The 13,634-nt window shown below is 44.4% G+C and overlaps 2 protein-coding genes across 3 annotated transcripts; one reads left to right on the forward strand and one right to left on the reverse strand.

Moving 5' to 3' along the window:
* Nucleotides 1-8,001, forward strand: LOC127335979 (acyl-CoA hydrolase 2). 2 transcript variants are annotated; one of them, XM_051362717.2, is made up of 17 exons: nucleotides 1-53; nucleotides 129-221; nucleotides 1,271-1,338; nucleotides 3,274-3,355; nucleotides 3,503-3,549; nucleotides 3,746-3,871; nucleotides 4,277-4,354; nucleotides 5,296-5,383; nucleotides 5,510-5,622; nucleotides 6,222-6,284; nucleotides 6,358-6,413; nucleotides 6,718-6,810; nucleotides 6,977-7,033; nucleotides 7,113-7,214; nucleotides 7,315-7,363; nucleotides 7,463-7,531; nucleotides 7,625-8,001. In XM_051362717.2, exons 1-17 carry the CDS (start codon nucleotides 38-40, stop codon nucleotides 7,700-7,702), a joined length of 1,278 nt encoding a protein of 425 aa, XP_051218677.1. In that variant the 5' UTR covers nucleotides 1-37; the 3' UTR covers nucleotides 7,703-8,001. The 2 variants fall into 2 exon arrangements, with proteins under 2 accessions (XP_051218677.1, XP_051218678.1); XM_051362718.2 differs by having other exon boundaries at nucleotides 38-221.
* Nucleotides 8,002-8,452: 451 nt separating this feature from the next.
* Nucleotides 8,453-10,467, reverse strand: LOC127335980 (uncharacterized). Its single transcript, XM_051362719.2, has 2 exons — nucleotides 10,100-10,467; nucleotides 8,453-8,897 (listed from the first exon to the last, which is right to left on the reverse strand). The coding sequence occupies exons 1-2, from the start codon at nucleotides 10,368-10,370 to the stop codon at nucleotides 8,683-8,685; spliced, it is 486 nt and encodes a 161-aa protein (XP_051218679.1). The 5' UTR covers nucleotides 10,371-10,467; the 3' UTR covers nucleotides 8,453-8,682.
* Between the last annotated feature and the right edge of the window lie 3,167 nt (nucleotides 10,468-13,634).

Genomic DNA, 13,634 nt, shown 5'->3' on the forward strand with positions numbered 1-13,634 from the left:
CCGCCTTCTCAAGCAGCACGCCGCCTTGCCGCCGCCGATGGATCGGGAAGAAGGTAAAGCAGCGCAGAGCCTACCGAATTTGGGAGCGACTCTGGCTAATTCGGGGGACGATTGCGCTTGGTGTGCAGTGACGGAGTTCCTGGGCCAGGTGCCCCTCCTGCAGTGCCTCCCCGGATCCTCCATCCGCAGGATCGCCGACGCCGTCCAGCTCAAGCACTACGGTCAGTACCGCGACCGCCCTCGCTACCTTTTAGCTAGCTACCACCCCCTAGATCGATCGATTGATCGACTCACCAGGTTTTCTAGTTAGGCGAGCACGTCCTGAATCTCTTCCTGATTTGTTAAAAGTGTACTGCTTACTGCCAGCTTACTGGATTATGCTCACTATGTTAGTTACCGACTCTCTAGATTTTTTTCTTTCAAGAATACACCTGGAAGGTATATCAGATTTATTTTTTCTTCAAGAATACGCCTGGATTATGCTCAGCATGTTAATTAGAGGAGCCAATACACCGAGCTTCTAGGCCGCATCACGGCCGAATAAGGGAATTTGGAGACCAACTCCAGCTACAGGAAGGCGCAAGCCAACGCACAGCCCGCCCATAAGCCCCTAAGAGTCAGCGGGTGAACGGCGGCGCCAAACCAGACCGAACGAGGCGTCGACCAAGAAGCGCCGTCGACGGTGTACATAGCGCCCCAGAAGCCCACGCTGTGAGTGTCAGCCTACACCGACTCCCACTGGTGTACCGAGGACTCACGAACCACCTAGGCGACGCTTCCAAGGAGGGAACGACACAGCCGCGTCCCGCCGCCCGAACCGAAGGCCGGATCTAGGGTTTCCCCCTATGCCTGAGGCGGGAAAGACTCTCTAGATTTATGATTCGCTGTATTCTGGGAATGATGCATGATTCTGTGTAAATCTGATTTTCCTATGCACAATTTACTAGTGTGAACTCTAACTGTCCTAGTCAACATGGATATAATTATAAGCAGAAAATGCCTACAAGTGCATGCCTACTAGGCTTCCAAAAGTCCTGCACCGCCTTCAATACCTATTACCTAGTGTTTGTTTTTTTCGAATTGAGAGGCGCCAGCTTCCAGTTCCATATTTTCCCATGAAGCTGATAAACCTTCCAATGCCTACCTAATAGAGTCCATGTGCTTGATGTTGTTTAGCCTTATCGAGAGAACTCCTGATTTTGTATTCATGAAATGTGGTGTAGAATGAGATTGATTTATGCTTCTGTTTTTTCATTGTGGCATTTTGCAGAATCTGGTGATTACATTGCTCGTGAAGGTGAACCCGTAGATGGCCTTTGCATCATATTGGATGGACAGGTATGAGTTATGCTAATTCTCAATTGCATTACTATACCAGTACTCAATTTGAGAGGGTGTAGCACACCATTTTGGGCATCAAAGCACTGATTGGCATACTCTTAGGCTGTAAATAACTTTTTGTATCTACCAATGCAACGACACATAAATCTTTTCTGTTTTTTGAAAAGATATAGCAGACTTTATTTTCAAAGAACATAATGTTGATCAGTTACTATAACGTTGATGTTCAATCTGAGTTTCGTATTTTCAGACCTACATGGTAAATTGTGATACTGTTATTCTTTACCCATCTCCTGCTGCAACTGTCTGTTGGATATATATTCAACCATTTATTTTCATGTTTGTTTATTTACATTGTCTATGTTTTTAGAGGTAAGGCCCAGAGGCCCAGCTTTAAATTAATAAAGCCACAAACGGCAGAATTACAAGGTGCTGAACGAACAGCTTACAACATCAAGGAACAAGCAAACAGAGAAAAAACAAAAGAGCACAGCTTGGACTTCAATGCCATCATCCAACGGAATGGACAGAGCGGAGGAGCGGAAACGCCGTGAAGCTCACCACCGGACTCATGCCATGATCAAGACCTGGCGCGTCGCCACCAGCATGCCATCCGCCTCCGCCTTCGAAGAAGGCCCCAACCTTCTCACCCTGGTTCGTAGGGCGCCGAACCATCGAAAGGCAGAGCAGCTCTCCCCAGAGCGCGCATAGACACCTGGGCCAACGTTCCAAGGACCATCCCCAAACACGAGCACCGCACGCGAAACACCACGGGCATCACCGCCGGCCAACACACCGACCACCCAAAAGACTTCACCGGGACATCGCTCGCCGAAGAAGACACGGCAAGAAAAGGGCATCCATGTCGCCGTGAACGTTCTGGGCACCCATAGCTGCCGGAAAGGGGACAACTTTCCCCTTTCGCCTGTGCCGAGGGCGCCGACCCGCCGACAAGCCACCGCACCAGCCGAGCACCACCACACTTCGCCACCAGAACGCCGCCACTGCGGGCCCGGAAACACACGCAAGACAACCACCTTCCGCGGCCCAAGGCAACGCCTCCAAGGAGAACACGACGCTCGAACGCCGTCGCCGCCCAATCCAGAGATTTTGGGTTTTCACCCGGGCGCAGAGGAAGGAGGGAAGGGGATGTACCTCAGCGTCGCCTCCAAGGAGGAAGACGGCGTCCGAAACGTCGCCGACGCCGTGGCCGCCGCCGCCGGCCAAAGATCTCTCCCGGCCAGAGCCCCGGACCCTGCCACCCCAACACAACACCCAGACGAGAACGTCAAGTTGCCCTTGGGATGGGTACCACGCGGAGCAGGCCGCCGTCTTCGAACAGACTCGGAGGTCGACGGGCGACCACCGCGACGCGAGCAACCTCCACCGCCTCCACGCCGCCCCGCGACCGAGGAGGCGGTCGCCAGCACCGGCCAACGCCCGCCGTCCGGGGCCGCGCCGCCCCACCTTGCAGAGGCCGCCGCCTCAGATCCCCGGCCCCCACTGGGGAGAGCGCCGGTCGACACTGCCCTGGACCGACGCCACTCCGGCAGGAGCAGATCGGAGCCGGGGTCGCCTACCGCGCGCCCGCACCAGCACCGGCAAGCCCCGAGCGGCGTTCCTCCACCGATCGCCGCCCCGAGGAGCCAAGGGCCTAGATCCCCGCCACCCCCTTCACCGGCATCGTGGTCTTTGACCGGCGGCGCCTCCGGAGATGGCGAGGAAGGGAGGATGAGGGGGAGAAAGCGGCGGCGGCGGGCTAGGGTTTCGCCCCTCGGTCGCCTGGAGGGGGCGACGCGAGGGAGTTTTCTTATAAATTTATCGTCACCAACAAAGTATTCCTATGTCAAGTATACCCACAATTTGATGCCAACGCAATTCTTAGTGCTAATTTTTTTCTGTTACTTGAAAGACATTCTCTTAATCTTGCAGGCTGAAGTTTCTTCTCCGGCAAACACAGAAGAAGAAAACCGCCCAGACTATGTGTTAAATAAGTATGACTACTTTGGTTATGGTAATACATCTCTATACATGTTTAAAAAAAAATATTAGGATAGTTTCTATTTTCATCGAGTATGTCCATTTTTTTGCATGAAAAGACAAAATAGTCTGTTTTCATGGATTATTTTCTGTAAGTCCTAATGTTTACATTGTTTTGTAGGGACCAATAGTTCTGTCCATCAAGTAAATGTTATTGCAGTAACAAAGGTCATTTTCCATTTTCTGTTTCTAGCTTGACATTTATTAGCTTTTTTAGATAGGCATTGTTATTAACTTGACATTTTTTAGATAGACATTGTTATTAACAAAGGTCATTTTCCATTTCCGTTTTGCAATGAGCTGATGACTTGGCTTTTCCAAATCCAACAGTTGTCTTTAGCTTATAGTTAGTCATGTATTGCAGCTGACCTGCTTTGTATTGCCAAGTCAATACGGACATCTGTTGCAAACAAAGACAATTTGGAATGCAGAGGAGACACCTGAAAACCATTCTTTGCTGGAACAAATTTTGCACTTGGAGAAATTAGAGGTAAGTCTAGATATATGTTGGTGTTCTGTGCTTATTTATTTGTCTAAGGAGGTATGTATCATGTTGCATTTTCTTAATGGACTGGAGGGATGATAATCATAAATACTAATTCCTCAAATATTGTAACATATATGCTTTGTCTTCTAGTTTCGTAACTTCTATCACTTTGTTATTACATGATCTAGATTACTGCGAATTTCAGGCTAACCTTTGATTTAATATCACCATTAGACATGTGATTTTAATTATATTACCCAAAGAAAGAAATATAAGAGGGCATTTGGCAGTTCACGATTTGCATCTCATGATTTACAAGTTAAAGAGACAAGCAGGCTATTATAATGATTTACAGTTAACTCGCTGATCTTGCTTATTATTATTGTAATTTTCTGTTTTATTTTGTAGGTTGATATATTCCGTGGGTTAACTTTGCCTGAAGCTCCACAATTTAGGCAAGTTTTTGGAGGACAATTGATTGGACAGGCATGTTTCAACCGCCCTCTCTTAGTTTCTGTTATCTTCATCTGCCAACTCCGTGCATTTCACTGCTTCGTTTCTATGCTCTGAAGGAATATCCAAGTCCCTATATATAGGTAGAAATATGTGAATCACTGACTCAATGCTAAAAAGGAAGTTCTTAAGCATGCTTCTGAATTTCCTCCACGTTTGGGCAACATGTAAATTATATCCCAACAACCAGCAATTCATGAACAGATATGCATCTTATGTTTGAATGTAGTCAACTTTCTTCAGTACAGACATGCTATGCTGCATTGTTTGTTGCTGTTGATGTTATTCCTTTGGTATAACCTTTCATGATGTGTTCAACTAAGGGAGGCATCCCGGTTATCTACCATTTTTCTAATTATCCTTCCTTTTGAATACCCGTAAATGATTTTTTTTTGAATTTATTCATCTATGGTAATTTTCTTACTGGGAACTGTAGGTTTCATATGGATTCTTGTATATTTTTATTTGAACTCAGAACAAGATCTGTTTGAAATTATGTATGTTATGGTTATTTGAAATAATCATTGTCATGGTTACTGTTCATTATAGATATATTTTGAATACAATACTTGGAACCTAGGCAAGTCTTGTCATCCATTTTTGTTGAAATGATGTTCAATGAAGATGTAAGATGAAAATTTGCCAGTTTTGTGATGTCATATTGGCATGAATGTGAATGCACCAAGACAAAGTATCTTGTAAAGGTTTCATGGCCCAGTTGTACTTCTATGGCATTGTGATGATCTTATTCTGATTCAACTATATATGTGCTTGTGCACTGCTTAGTAATTGATCATCCTAAGTCACTCCCCTACACTCCCAAACTAGAGAGAAACCATTTACTAAAATGGGTGGAATAAAATGGTGCATGCATCACTGCCAATGGTTTTTACCATGTCTTAATCTTCATGCAGGCACTAGCAGCAGCATCCAAGACTGTTGATTGCCTGAAACTTGTGCATAGTTTGCATGCAATTTTTCTTATCGCAGGGGACAATAATAGTAAGAATATATTGGCTCATTTTTTGTCCATAACGCGGTGGTCAAGCAGAAACTGAAGTCCATTTTCTGTAATTATTTATTAATGTAACCAATAACCATATGTCTTTGCTATCTCCTCTACTGTAGTGCCAATAATATATCAGGTAAATCGGGAGCGTGATGGAACCAGCTTTGCCACCAGAAAAGTGGAGGCAAAGCAGAAAGGCCTTGTCATATTCACTTTAATTGTTTCTTTCCAGGTGATTATCCTTATAGTTTCTTCAACAAATACATCAGACTTTTTTTAGGAAAATTAATATTTTAACACTGCCAGTGATACAACCGGGGAAAATGTGTGCCTTGTTCATGTCGAGGATCATTATAGATAGTAGCTCAAATGACAGTTGTGTACCTTGTAGCTTCTATATGTTGTATCAAATTGCAATTCCTCTTTTTATTATGTCTAATCCCCTAAAGGCCTAAACTATAGCATCTGTCCAAACTCTTTTGCACGGAAATGGAAAAAGAAGACAAAGCGTGTGCCGGACTTAACAGAGAATTTTGTGAGGTTCATATGATCTTAAGAGCTTTCCATGCTAATCAAGTCAAACATGAACATTCATACTATACAAGCTTCATTCTTTAATTCAACCCCTGAGTTGCTTTGCTCTATCATTACTGACAGATCAATTTCATTCTTCGTTTCAAACATCACATATATCATGGCCCATGAAAATATGTCATATGGTACCATGTGAAAATGAAATGATACAACTAGATTGAGATATATGTGAGAACCAGCCTCAGGACATCAATCAAAGAAGAATGGGGTCTAACTTCTGCTCCGATTCTTTTGCAGAAGGAAGAACTAGGGTTTGAGCATCAAGCTGCAATCATGCCTGCTGTTCCTCCTCCAGAACAGGCAAGGATTTTACACTTTCTTCTGATGCCCATGGGAAAAAAGTACTGTATAACTAATAAGTAATCAAATGCAGCTCCTGAATATGGAAGAGATACGAGAAAGAAGACTCACTGATCCACGGTTTCCAATGTAAATATTCTTGTTATTTAAGCGTATCGATAATTTGCTAAGTTTATTGTTCTCAGATGATTTATTTTCAATTTAAAATCTTTGCTTTCAGAAGCAATATCTTCTGAACTGTTAGAAAAGCATGATTGTTTATCTGTATTAGTTTTCAAGTTGTTCTCCCATTCTTGTAATGCCACTAGTTGGACAGCACATTTAGAATATTAGATATTATGCTACCTCTTAAGCTTCAGGTATCCCGTGAGTTTGAAAATTTGTTCATCTCTTTATGACATGCTGGCTGTCCTGACAGTTTAGTAATATGCAGGCAATATAGGAACTTGGCTGCCAAGAAGAAGTTTGTTCCTTGGCCCATTGAAATGAGGTTCTGCCAAGATTCTGGGTCTCAGCATAAACCAAGGTAAGTTCACCATGAACTTTCTTTGTGGCCTTAAGATTCATACAAAAGATCACATGTCTTTATAGATAAGCTTCAGTGTATATCCTCCAGAACCATAATTTTTATATAGATCCTTTTTCGTACTACATTTTTTGTCTGATTCAGTAATGCTTCCGATTCTTTTCAGTCTGTATTATTGGTTTAGAGCTAGAGGAAAACTTTCAGATGATCCAGCTCTTCATAGGTTTGCCATTTTATCACTGTACACTGTTCATGTCTTACATGGTTGGGTATGTCGATGATGTTATTCTATGGTATTACAGATGTGTAGTAGCATATGCTTCCGATCTACTATATTCAGGTGTCAGCCTAAATCCGCACCGGGAGAGGGGTTTGAAGACATACTCTCTCAGTCTTGATCACTCGTACGTTTCAACAATCCACACTCATTATTGAGAGTTTAATTTGCCACATTTGTCCCACGAGTAAATGGTTTCCTTTCTGTTGCTTGCTAATGTTTCTCAGGATGTGGTTCCACAAGCCCGTGAAAGCCGATGACTGGTTGTTATATGTGGTAAGCTATTGGTTTGTATCTTTCAGTTGACGCTGACAGCAAAATAAACTTTCTTCAAGAGGCTCTTATCACAACATCATCTTCCATTGATAAATACAGATTGACAGCCCATCTGCACATGGTGGTAGGGGATTCGTTACTGGACGAATGTTCAACCGGCAAGGAGAGGTATGTGCCTTTGTCGTTTCAAAGCTTCCGCTGCGATGCTGCTAACTATCTTTGTCATCTAATGGTTACGATTCTTCTTCCCTAAATTATCAGCTTGTCGTGTCCCTGACCCAAGAGGCATTGATTAGAAGAGCTAAGACACCTGGACAAACCCCAAGGCCAAAGCTTTGAGAGGTGCAGAAGAGCTGTGCCTGCACTTAGTATCTTTGCTCCTTTTCTCCCCCCTTGTTCGTCCTGCGTTGCTGTTTGGTATTTATTTTTGATATACTACGTGTAACATGTTGAGCCAAGATGCAGCATATGATATATTAGTAATCTGAAAGGGCGAGAGAGCGGTGAAAATTATGTATATACTTTAACTTACATCTGAAATTTAGGAATACCAGACATGACACAGTTGTAATCTTTGAAAAGTCTTTTGGGCTTATGCAAAAAAAAAGTGAAATATATTTATAACTGACATTTCCTTAGCTACACTGTAAGAGTGAGACACGGTGGCTGCTACGGTGTTACCTACTACCTCTATCCCAAACCTTTAAGGTTTATATTATTTTTAGAAAGTCAAACTATGTTAAGTTTGACCAAGTTTTTATCAAAATCATTAACATGCAAAATTTAAAATCAATACTATTTGATAGATAATTTAATATATTTTCATATGGTATCTATAAAATATTATATCTATTGATAGATTCTTCTAAAAGTTTGATCAAATTTTACTTGGTTTGACTTAAAAAAAAACTTCAGCCTTTGGATGAAGGTAGTAGTAAATATTAGTACAACCAGTTCTACAAATAAAGGTACTGTATTAGAACTAACTACATCTGACAAAATGCAAGTTGTGCCACTGCACGGCAGGTTGCTGCATTTCACATAGATGATCAGAAACAACTTGGTAAGCAAGAGTACAATCTGAAGTGGTAAAGAAAAATAACTACACACAGTGCTTCCTGATTAAATACATCTAGACAACATGTTACATCCAAACTGCAGCGATTGATGCTCTGTCAGTAAGCGATATCTTGCTAAACACTACTGAATCAGGCTATTTCAACACCAAGATGTTGCAGATGGTACATTTGCCATGTGAGCACGCAGCCTCATAAATAATGCATAAAACAACAAAAAAATCACATTATCACTGTTAACTGCTACCGTTTTCTTTGGAAAACAGGATGTATATTCACACTCATCTGCTCCAGCTTCTCCATTTGAGCAACACATTCGGTCATTTTCTTCAGCACCTTGGGCATAGCTGCAATACTAGCTTCAGTGTTGGATTTGAAGATCTTTAGCTTTTCACGCATATCTTGTTCAGCTTCAGCGTGCGAGGTTCCAGCAATAGATTGTTGTTCACTTGGAACTTCTGCAATATCCATACTGGTGTCAGCCTATGTTGAAGTACCAAAATTGTGCAAGTTATTTCTCATTGTATCAAGGTTTGCCCCTTATTCATGTCATGCCAAGTAGGGTTTAATCTACCATTATTGCAAAGTAGCAGATTGAGCATCAGTCAAGTACCAAGTGGCAATGAAATCAGTATGAGACTAACATTTGATGAAGTAACACAAGTATTTGGTTGAATTCGCAATGGAGAAAACAAGAAAACGGAATGGTCCATTATTTTGGGGTTTGACATTTGAAAGGGCAGATTATTCTAGCTAAGTTAAGCACTTAAGCAAACAATTCTCAGCAATTTCTGATGGAACAACAAACTCATCTAAAACTACAGTCAAGCCAATAAGAACCATCGATTTGAATAACAGAACATGTGTTATGTATCAGAAAAGCTATACCATAGAATTCGTATGCGGAAGAAGTTTTTAATGGCATAATTTATTATTAGTCACATGGATGGTCAAAGTTAAATCACGAAAAACAAGGGCGCCATGTAAATAGGGACATGGGGGGCGTTCTCTTACAAATAATATGTCAAAATTTTATATAATTCCCTTCACTCGGAGCAAACACAGCACATCACGTAAGGTAATACGGTCAGATGGTAAAATTGCCAAGGATCTTGTTTCGTAAATGAACTAAGTTAGATTACTATAACTAACCATAAGAAGATGTAAGCATAAAATTCCAGGTGTTTTTTCTCCGCTGCAGTAGATATAATCATGTTTGTCCAATTAATTTTTGCCTGTTTTCGTGGCTATTTTTCGACAAAAGATTACAAATAAGTTCCACACAGCACATCACAGCTTAGCAACGCCAAACTGAGCCATAGCAAATTTTGTTAGCTACGGGTGGCAACCAGACACCCAATTAAAACTTACCTAGACTACAAATCACCTATTCCAATGATTTTGATTTAGAATTTGGCAAGCAAAAAAAATCCCTCCCTTCATTTCTCTCTCTAGCTCGCTCAAAATGTCAACTTAGATCCAAAAGGCTGGCTTCCACCCTTAATTCCTAGCCCTGACTAGAAGTGATTCAAAAGGAGCAGCATTTTTCTATGTGTGCTTCAAGAACGGCCTATCCACACGCAAATCGTGCAAACCCCGAACAAAGGGGACGAACTAATCGGAAACCCTAGCAGTAGAGCAAGGCCGAAAGCGCGCATACCCGGGCAGGCGGTCGGACGGAAGGCGGCGAGGCGCGACACTGTGGCGTCGAGGAAGCGGGTGGCGGCGTCGCGGCGGTGCTCGAGTATGCGGCGGCCCAGATCGGCCACCTCCCTCTCCAGGTCCTCTACCTCTTCCTCCAGCCCCGCCGCCGCCTCGTCCTCTCCTGCGGAGGTGGAGGCTGTGGCGGCGTCGGAAGAGTCGGGGGCCTTGCGCTTTAGGCGGTTGGGCGTGGCTCCAGCTTGGGTCGGCGCGAGCGAGCACCCCGCCATGGCGAAGTGTTTGGAGCGCGTGGGAGCGGAGGCGAGTGGAGAGAAGCCGACGAAGGGAATGGGGGAGCGGAGCGATTCAATTTTGGCCGATGGGAGCTGGGGCCCGCATTAAACTGGGCTCGCTTATCTTTGATTTCGGAACGAATTTGGTTCGGTTGTGAAATCCGAACTTTTCGGGAGCCAGTGACGACTTTTTTTTTTTTGAACAGGGGCTTCCTTTCGGACCTAGATGCTTCATTTCAGATTTTCAGTAGGTGGGTATAAGCTGGAGAGAAACCCGAAATAACTAGAAATTACAACCAAGTCCTCCCTTTTTCTAAAAAGGACCATAACAGAAAACTTGAAAAGCGATCGACTCCTTCTCCACCGTTGCTGCTGAACCTCGACGCTACGGCCGTCAACCTTTGCCGCCAGGGATGAGACCACACTTGGGGAGGATCAACAATGAGCGGCACACTGAGGTTGAGAAGATCATCTGCTCTAGCTCTCTGGCCTGGAGGAAGAAGAACCGCTGGAGCAGCACGCTCCACGGGGCGAAGTGGCCCCCTTGGCCAACCGGAGCAACGACGCCACCAAGCCGCTGTTGTTTCTCTTCGCCGTGAGAAGCTTCGAGGATGACCCCAAGAGCTCCAAATCTTGTCGTCGTCGATCTCTAACCGCCATCATCGCGGCCAGATCTCGCGAGACCAGTTCGAAGTCGAGCTCCACTGAGCTTATTGATTGGAGGCGCAGAAGAGAACTCTCTCGCTGCTTTTATCTCCGACCATCGGAGTACCACAGAGGGAGGAGTTGCTGTCGATGGCCAGCCTGAGCTGCTCGAGAGCTTCGGCGACCCAAACCTCTGGATACACAACATGGCGCCATATAGACATATAGCCATACAACCTACTAAGAGAAAACCTAAACTAGATTGTACACTCCAGGCAATCCATCCTTCTCTCCTCCACACGGCGGTGCCGCTGGAGTTAAGTCGGAGGAGCGCATGTGAGCGAGAGGAGTGATACGTCTCAAACGTATCTATAATTTTTGATGCTCCATGCTTGTTTTACACCAATTCATATATGTTTTGCTTACACTTCGTTGCACTTTTACATGATTTCCGGCACTAACATATTAACAAGATGCTGTTTTTTGTATTTCAGAAAAGTTGTACAGGAAATATTCTCGGAATTGTACGAAACAAAAGCCGAAGTCAATATTTTACCGAAACAAAGACGAAGTACAGAGGGAGTCGAAGAGGTGCCACAGGGCGGCCAAACCACCCTTTGGCAGAACCCATCTCGGGGGTTCTAAAGCTCTTCTCGGCATCCTGCCGGAGGGGGAAATCATCGCCGGAGGCATCTACATCGCCATGCCCGCCTCCGAACTGATGCATGAGTACTTCATTCCTGGACTATGGGTCCATAGCAGTAGCTAGATGGTTGTCTTCTCCAATTTCCGCCTCATGTTTAGATCTTGTGAGCTGCCCTACATGATCAAGATCATCCTTATGTAATCCTACATGTTGTGTTTAATGGGATCCGGTGAATATTGTATACTATGTTGAGGTCGATTATATATTCATGTCATATGTTGTTTGTGATCTTGCATGCTCTCCGTTGCTAGTAGAAACTCTAGCCAAGTGGACACTTGTGACTCCAAGAGGGGGCATTTATGCTCGATAGTAGGTTCATGCCTCTAGTTTTCTGGGAGAGTGGCAGTAACTTCTAAGATTGTAGATGTGTTGTTGCTACTAGGGAGAAAATAACAATGTTTTATCCAAGGTTAATTCTATTGTTTACTTTACACACATTGCTTAATGCGATAATCTGTTGTTTGCAACTTAATACTGAAAGGGGTTCGGACGATAACCGGAAGGTGGATTATTAGTCATAGACGCAGTTGGATTACGGTCTATGTATTATGTTGTAATACCCAATTAAATCTCATAGTAATCATCTTATCATGTATGGTCGATATTCTGTCAACTGCTCAGCTGCAATTTGTTCACCCAACATGCTATTTATCTTTATGGAGAGACACCTCTAGTGAACTGTGGACCCCGGTCCTTTCTTTTATACTGATAAATTCAACCACTGCAATCATGTTTTGTTTACTTTCTGCAAACATCTATTTTCACTCGATACGTCTAATCCTTTGTGTTCATCAAAGCGGTGAGATTGACAACCTCACTGCAAGTTGGGGAAAAGTACTTTGGTTGTGTTGTGTGCAGGTTCCATGTTGTTGCTGACGCCAGTAGTCCGCCCTGCCACTAGTCAGCCAGCAACACCTTCAGAAGTCACGCCTTTCTCCTACTGGTCGATTAAATCTTGGTTTCGTACTGAGGGAAAACTTGCTGCTGTGCTCGTCACACCTTCCTCTTGGGGTTTCCCAACCGCTTCCACAACAAAGCTCAGCAAGATTTTCTGGCGCCATCACCAAAGCACCATCAAGGAGACTCTCAAGGTACTGTAGCGAAGAGAAATAAAGGAAGAGGAGAAATGAGAGAGCGGTGCCAGTGACGACTTGGGAATTCGGATCGATGTGATACTTGGGACTTTTTACCTGTCTAATGTGTTTTGAAAAAACCCTCCATCGCCGATTATACGGCTGCAAATAATTATTAGACACTTGGCGGCACCATGGTGCATAGTAGTGGGGCCACAACTATAATTCTGTGATGTCACCTGTGGTGCTCTGCCTTGGTGAGCTTGGCCGGCAATAGCGATGCAACTCAGCTCTTCACCCTCGTGTGGTGCGGGTGGTATCAGTAGAGCTCGCTGAGATCCTTGGTCTTGTTTTGGGGACGACGATGGCTCCTGTGCGGCGGTGACATTGTTGTCGCACAAGAGCCGGTGTGTGTCCGGGAGTGCGGGATGGCGGCGCTTCTGTATTCGTCTTGTTGTTCGGCCGCGTGGCGATGTGGAAGCTCGATTGATCCGGGTGAAAGCCTGATCGCGCGACGTTTGTGGATGTCGTTGTCCTCCTTGGGGCGATCGTGGAGCTCTTCAACCTTTGCTACCCTCGGATTCACGACTCTAGGTCAAAGCCTAGATCCCGCTTTGCCAGATCGTATGACGACGCCATTCTATCACCGTTTCCTCTCTTGAGGGCGTCATCTTGAAGCCAGTGAACCTCTTCGCGCGCCCCGGCGGGCTGGACACACACAACATCTAGGTTAGCAGGAGGTCAACCAGAGATGCGGGAGTTCTAGGTGGAGGTTTGTGAGGCAACGACAATGGTGAAGAGCAAGTTTTGGTAGCGGCAAGATCGTATTAGTCGGCT

This window comes from Lolium perenne, chromosome 2 (assembly GCF_019359855.2).
Source record: "Lolium perenne isolate Kyuss_39 chromosome 2, Kyuss_2.0, whole genome shotgun sequence".
In the NCBI taxonomy this organism is placed as follows: domain Eukaryota; kingdom Viridiplantae; phylum Streptophyta; class Magnoliopsida; order Poales; family Poaceae; genus Lolium; species Lolium perenne.

What these genes read in the sequence shown, in the direction of transcription:
- LOC127335980 (XM_051362719.2), bottom strand. Translation starts at nt 10,370, where the DNA reads ATGGCGGGGTGCTCGCTCGCGCCGACCCAAGCTGGAGCCACGCCCAAC. An exon ending in CCGTCCGACCGCCTGCCCGG is followed by an intron (nt 8,898 to 10,099) that starts GTATGCGCGCTT and finishes TGGATATTGCAG; the next exon opens with AAGTTCCAAGTGAACAACAA.
- LOC127335979 (XM_051362718.2), top strand. Translation starts at nt 38, where the DNA reads ATGGATCGGGAAGAAGGTAAAGCAGCGCAGAGCCTACCGAATTTGGGA. An exon ending in GAGGACAATTGATTGGACAG is followed by an intron (nt 4,355 to 5,295) that starts GCATGTTTCAAC and finishes ATCTTCATGCAG; the next exon opens with GCACTAGCAGCAGCATCCAA. An exon ending in CTGTTCCTCCTCCAGAACAG is followed by an intron (nt 6,285 to 6,357) that starts GCAAGGATTTTA and finishes AATCAAATGCAG; the next exon opens with CTCCTGAATATGGAAGAGAT.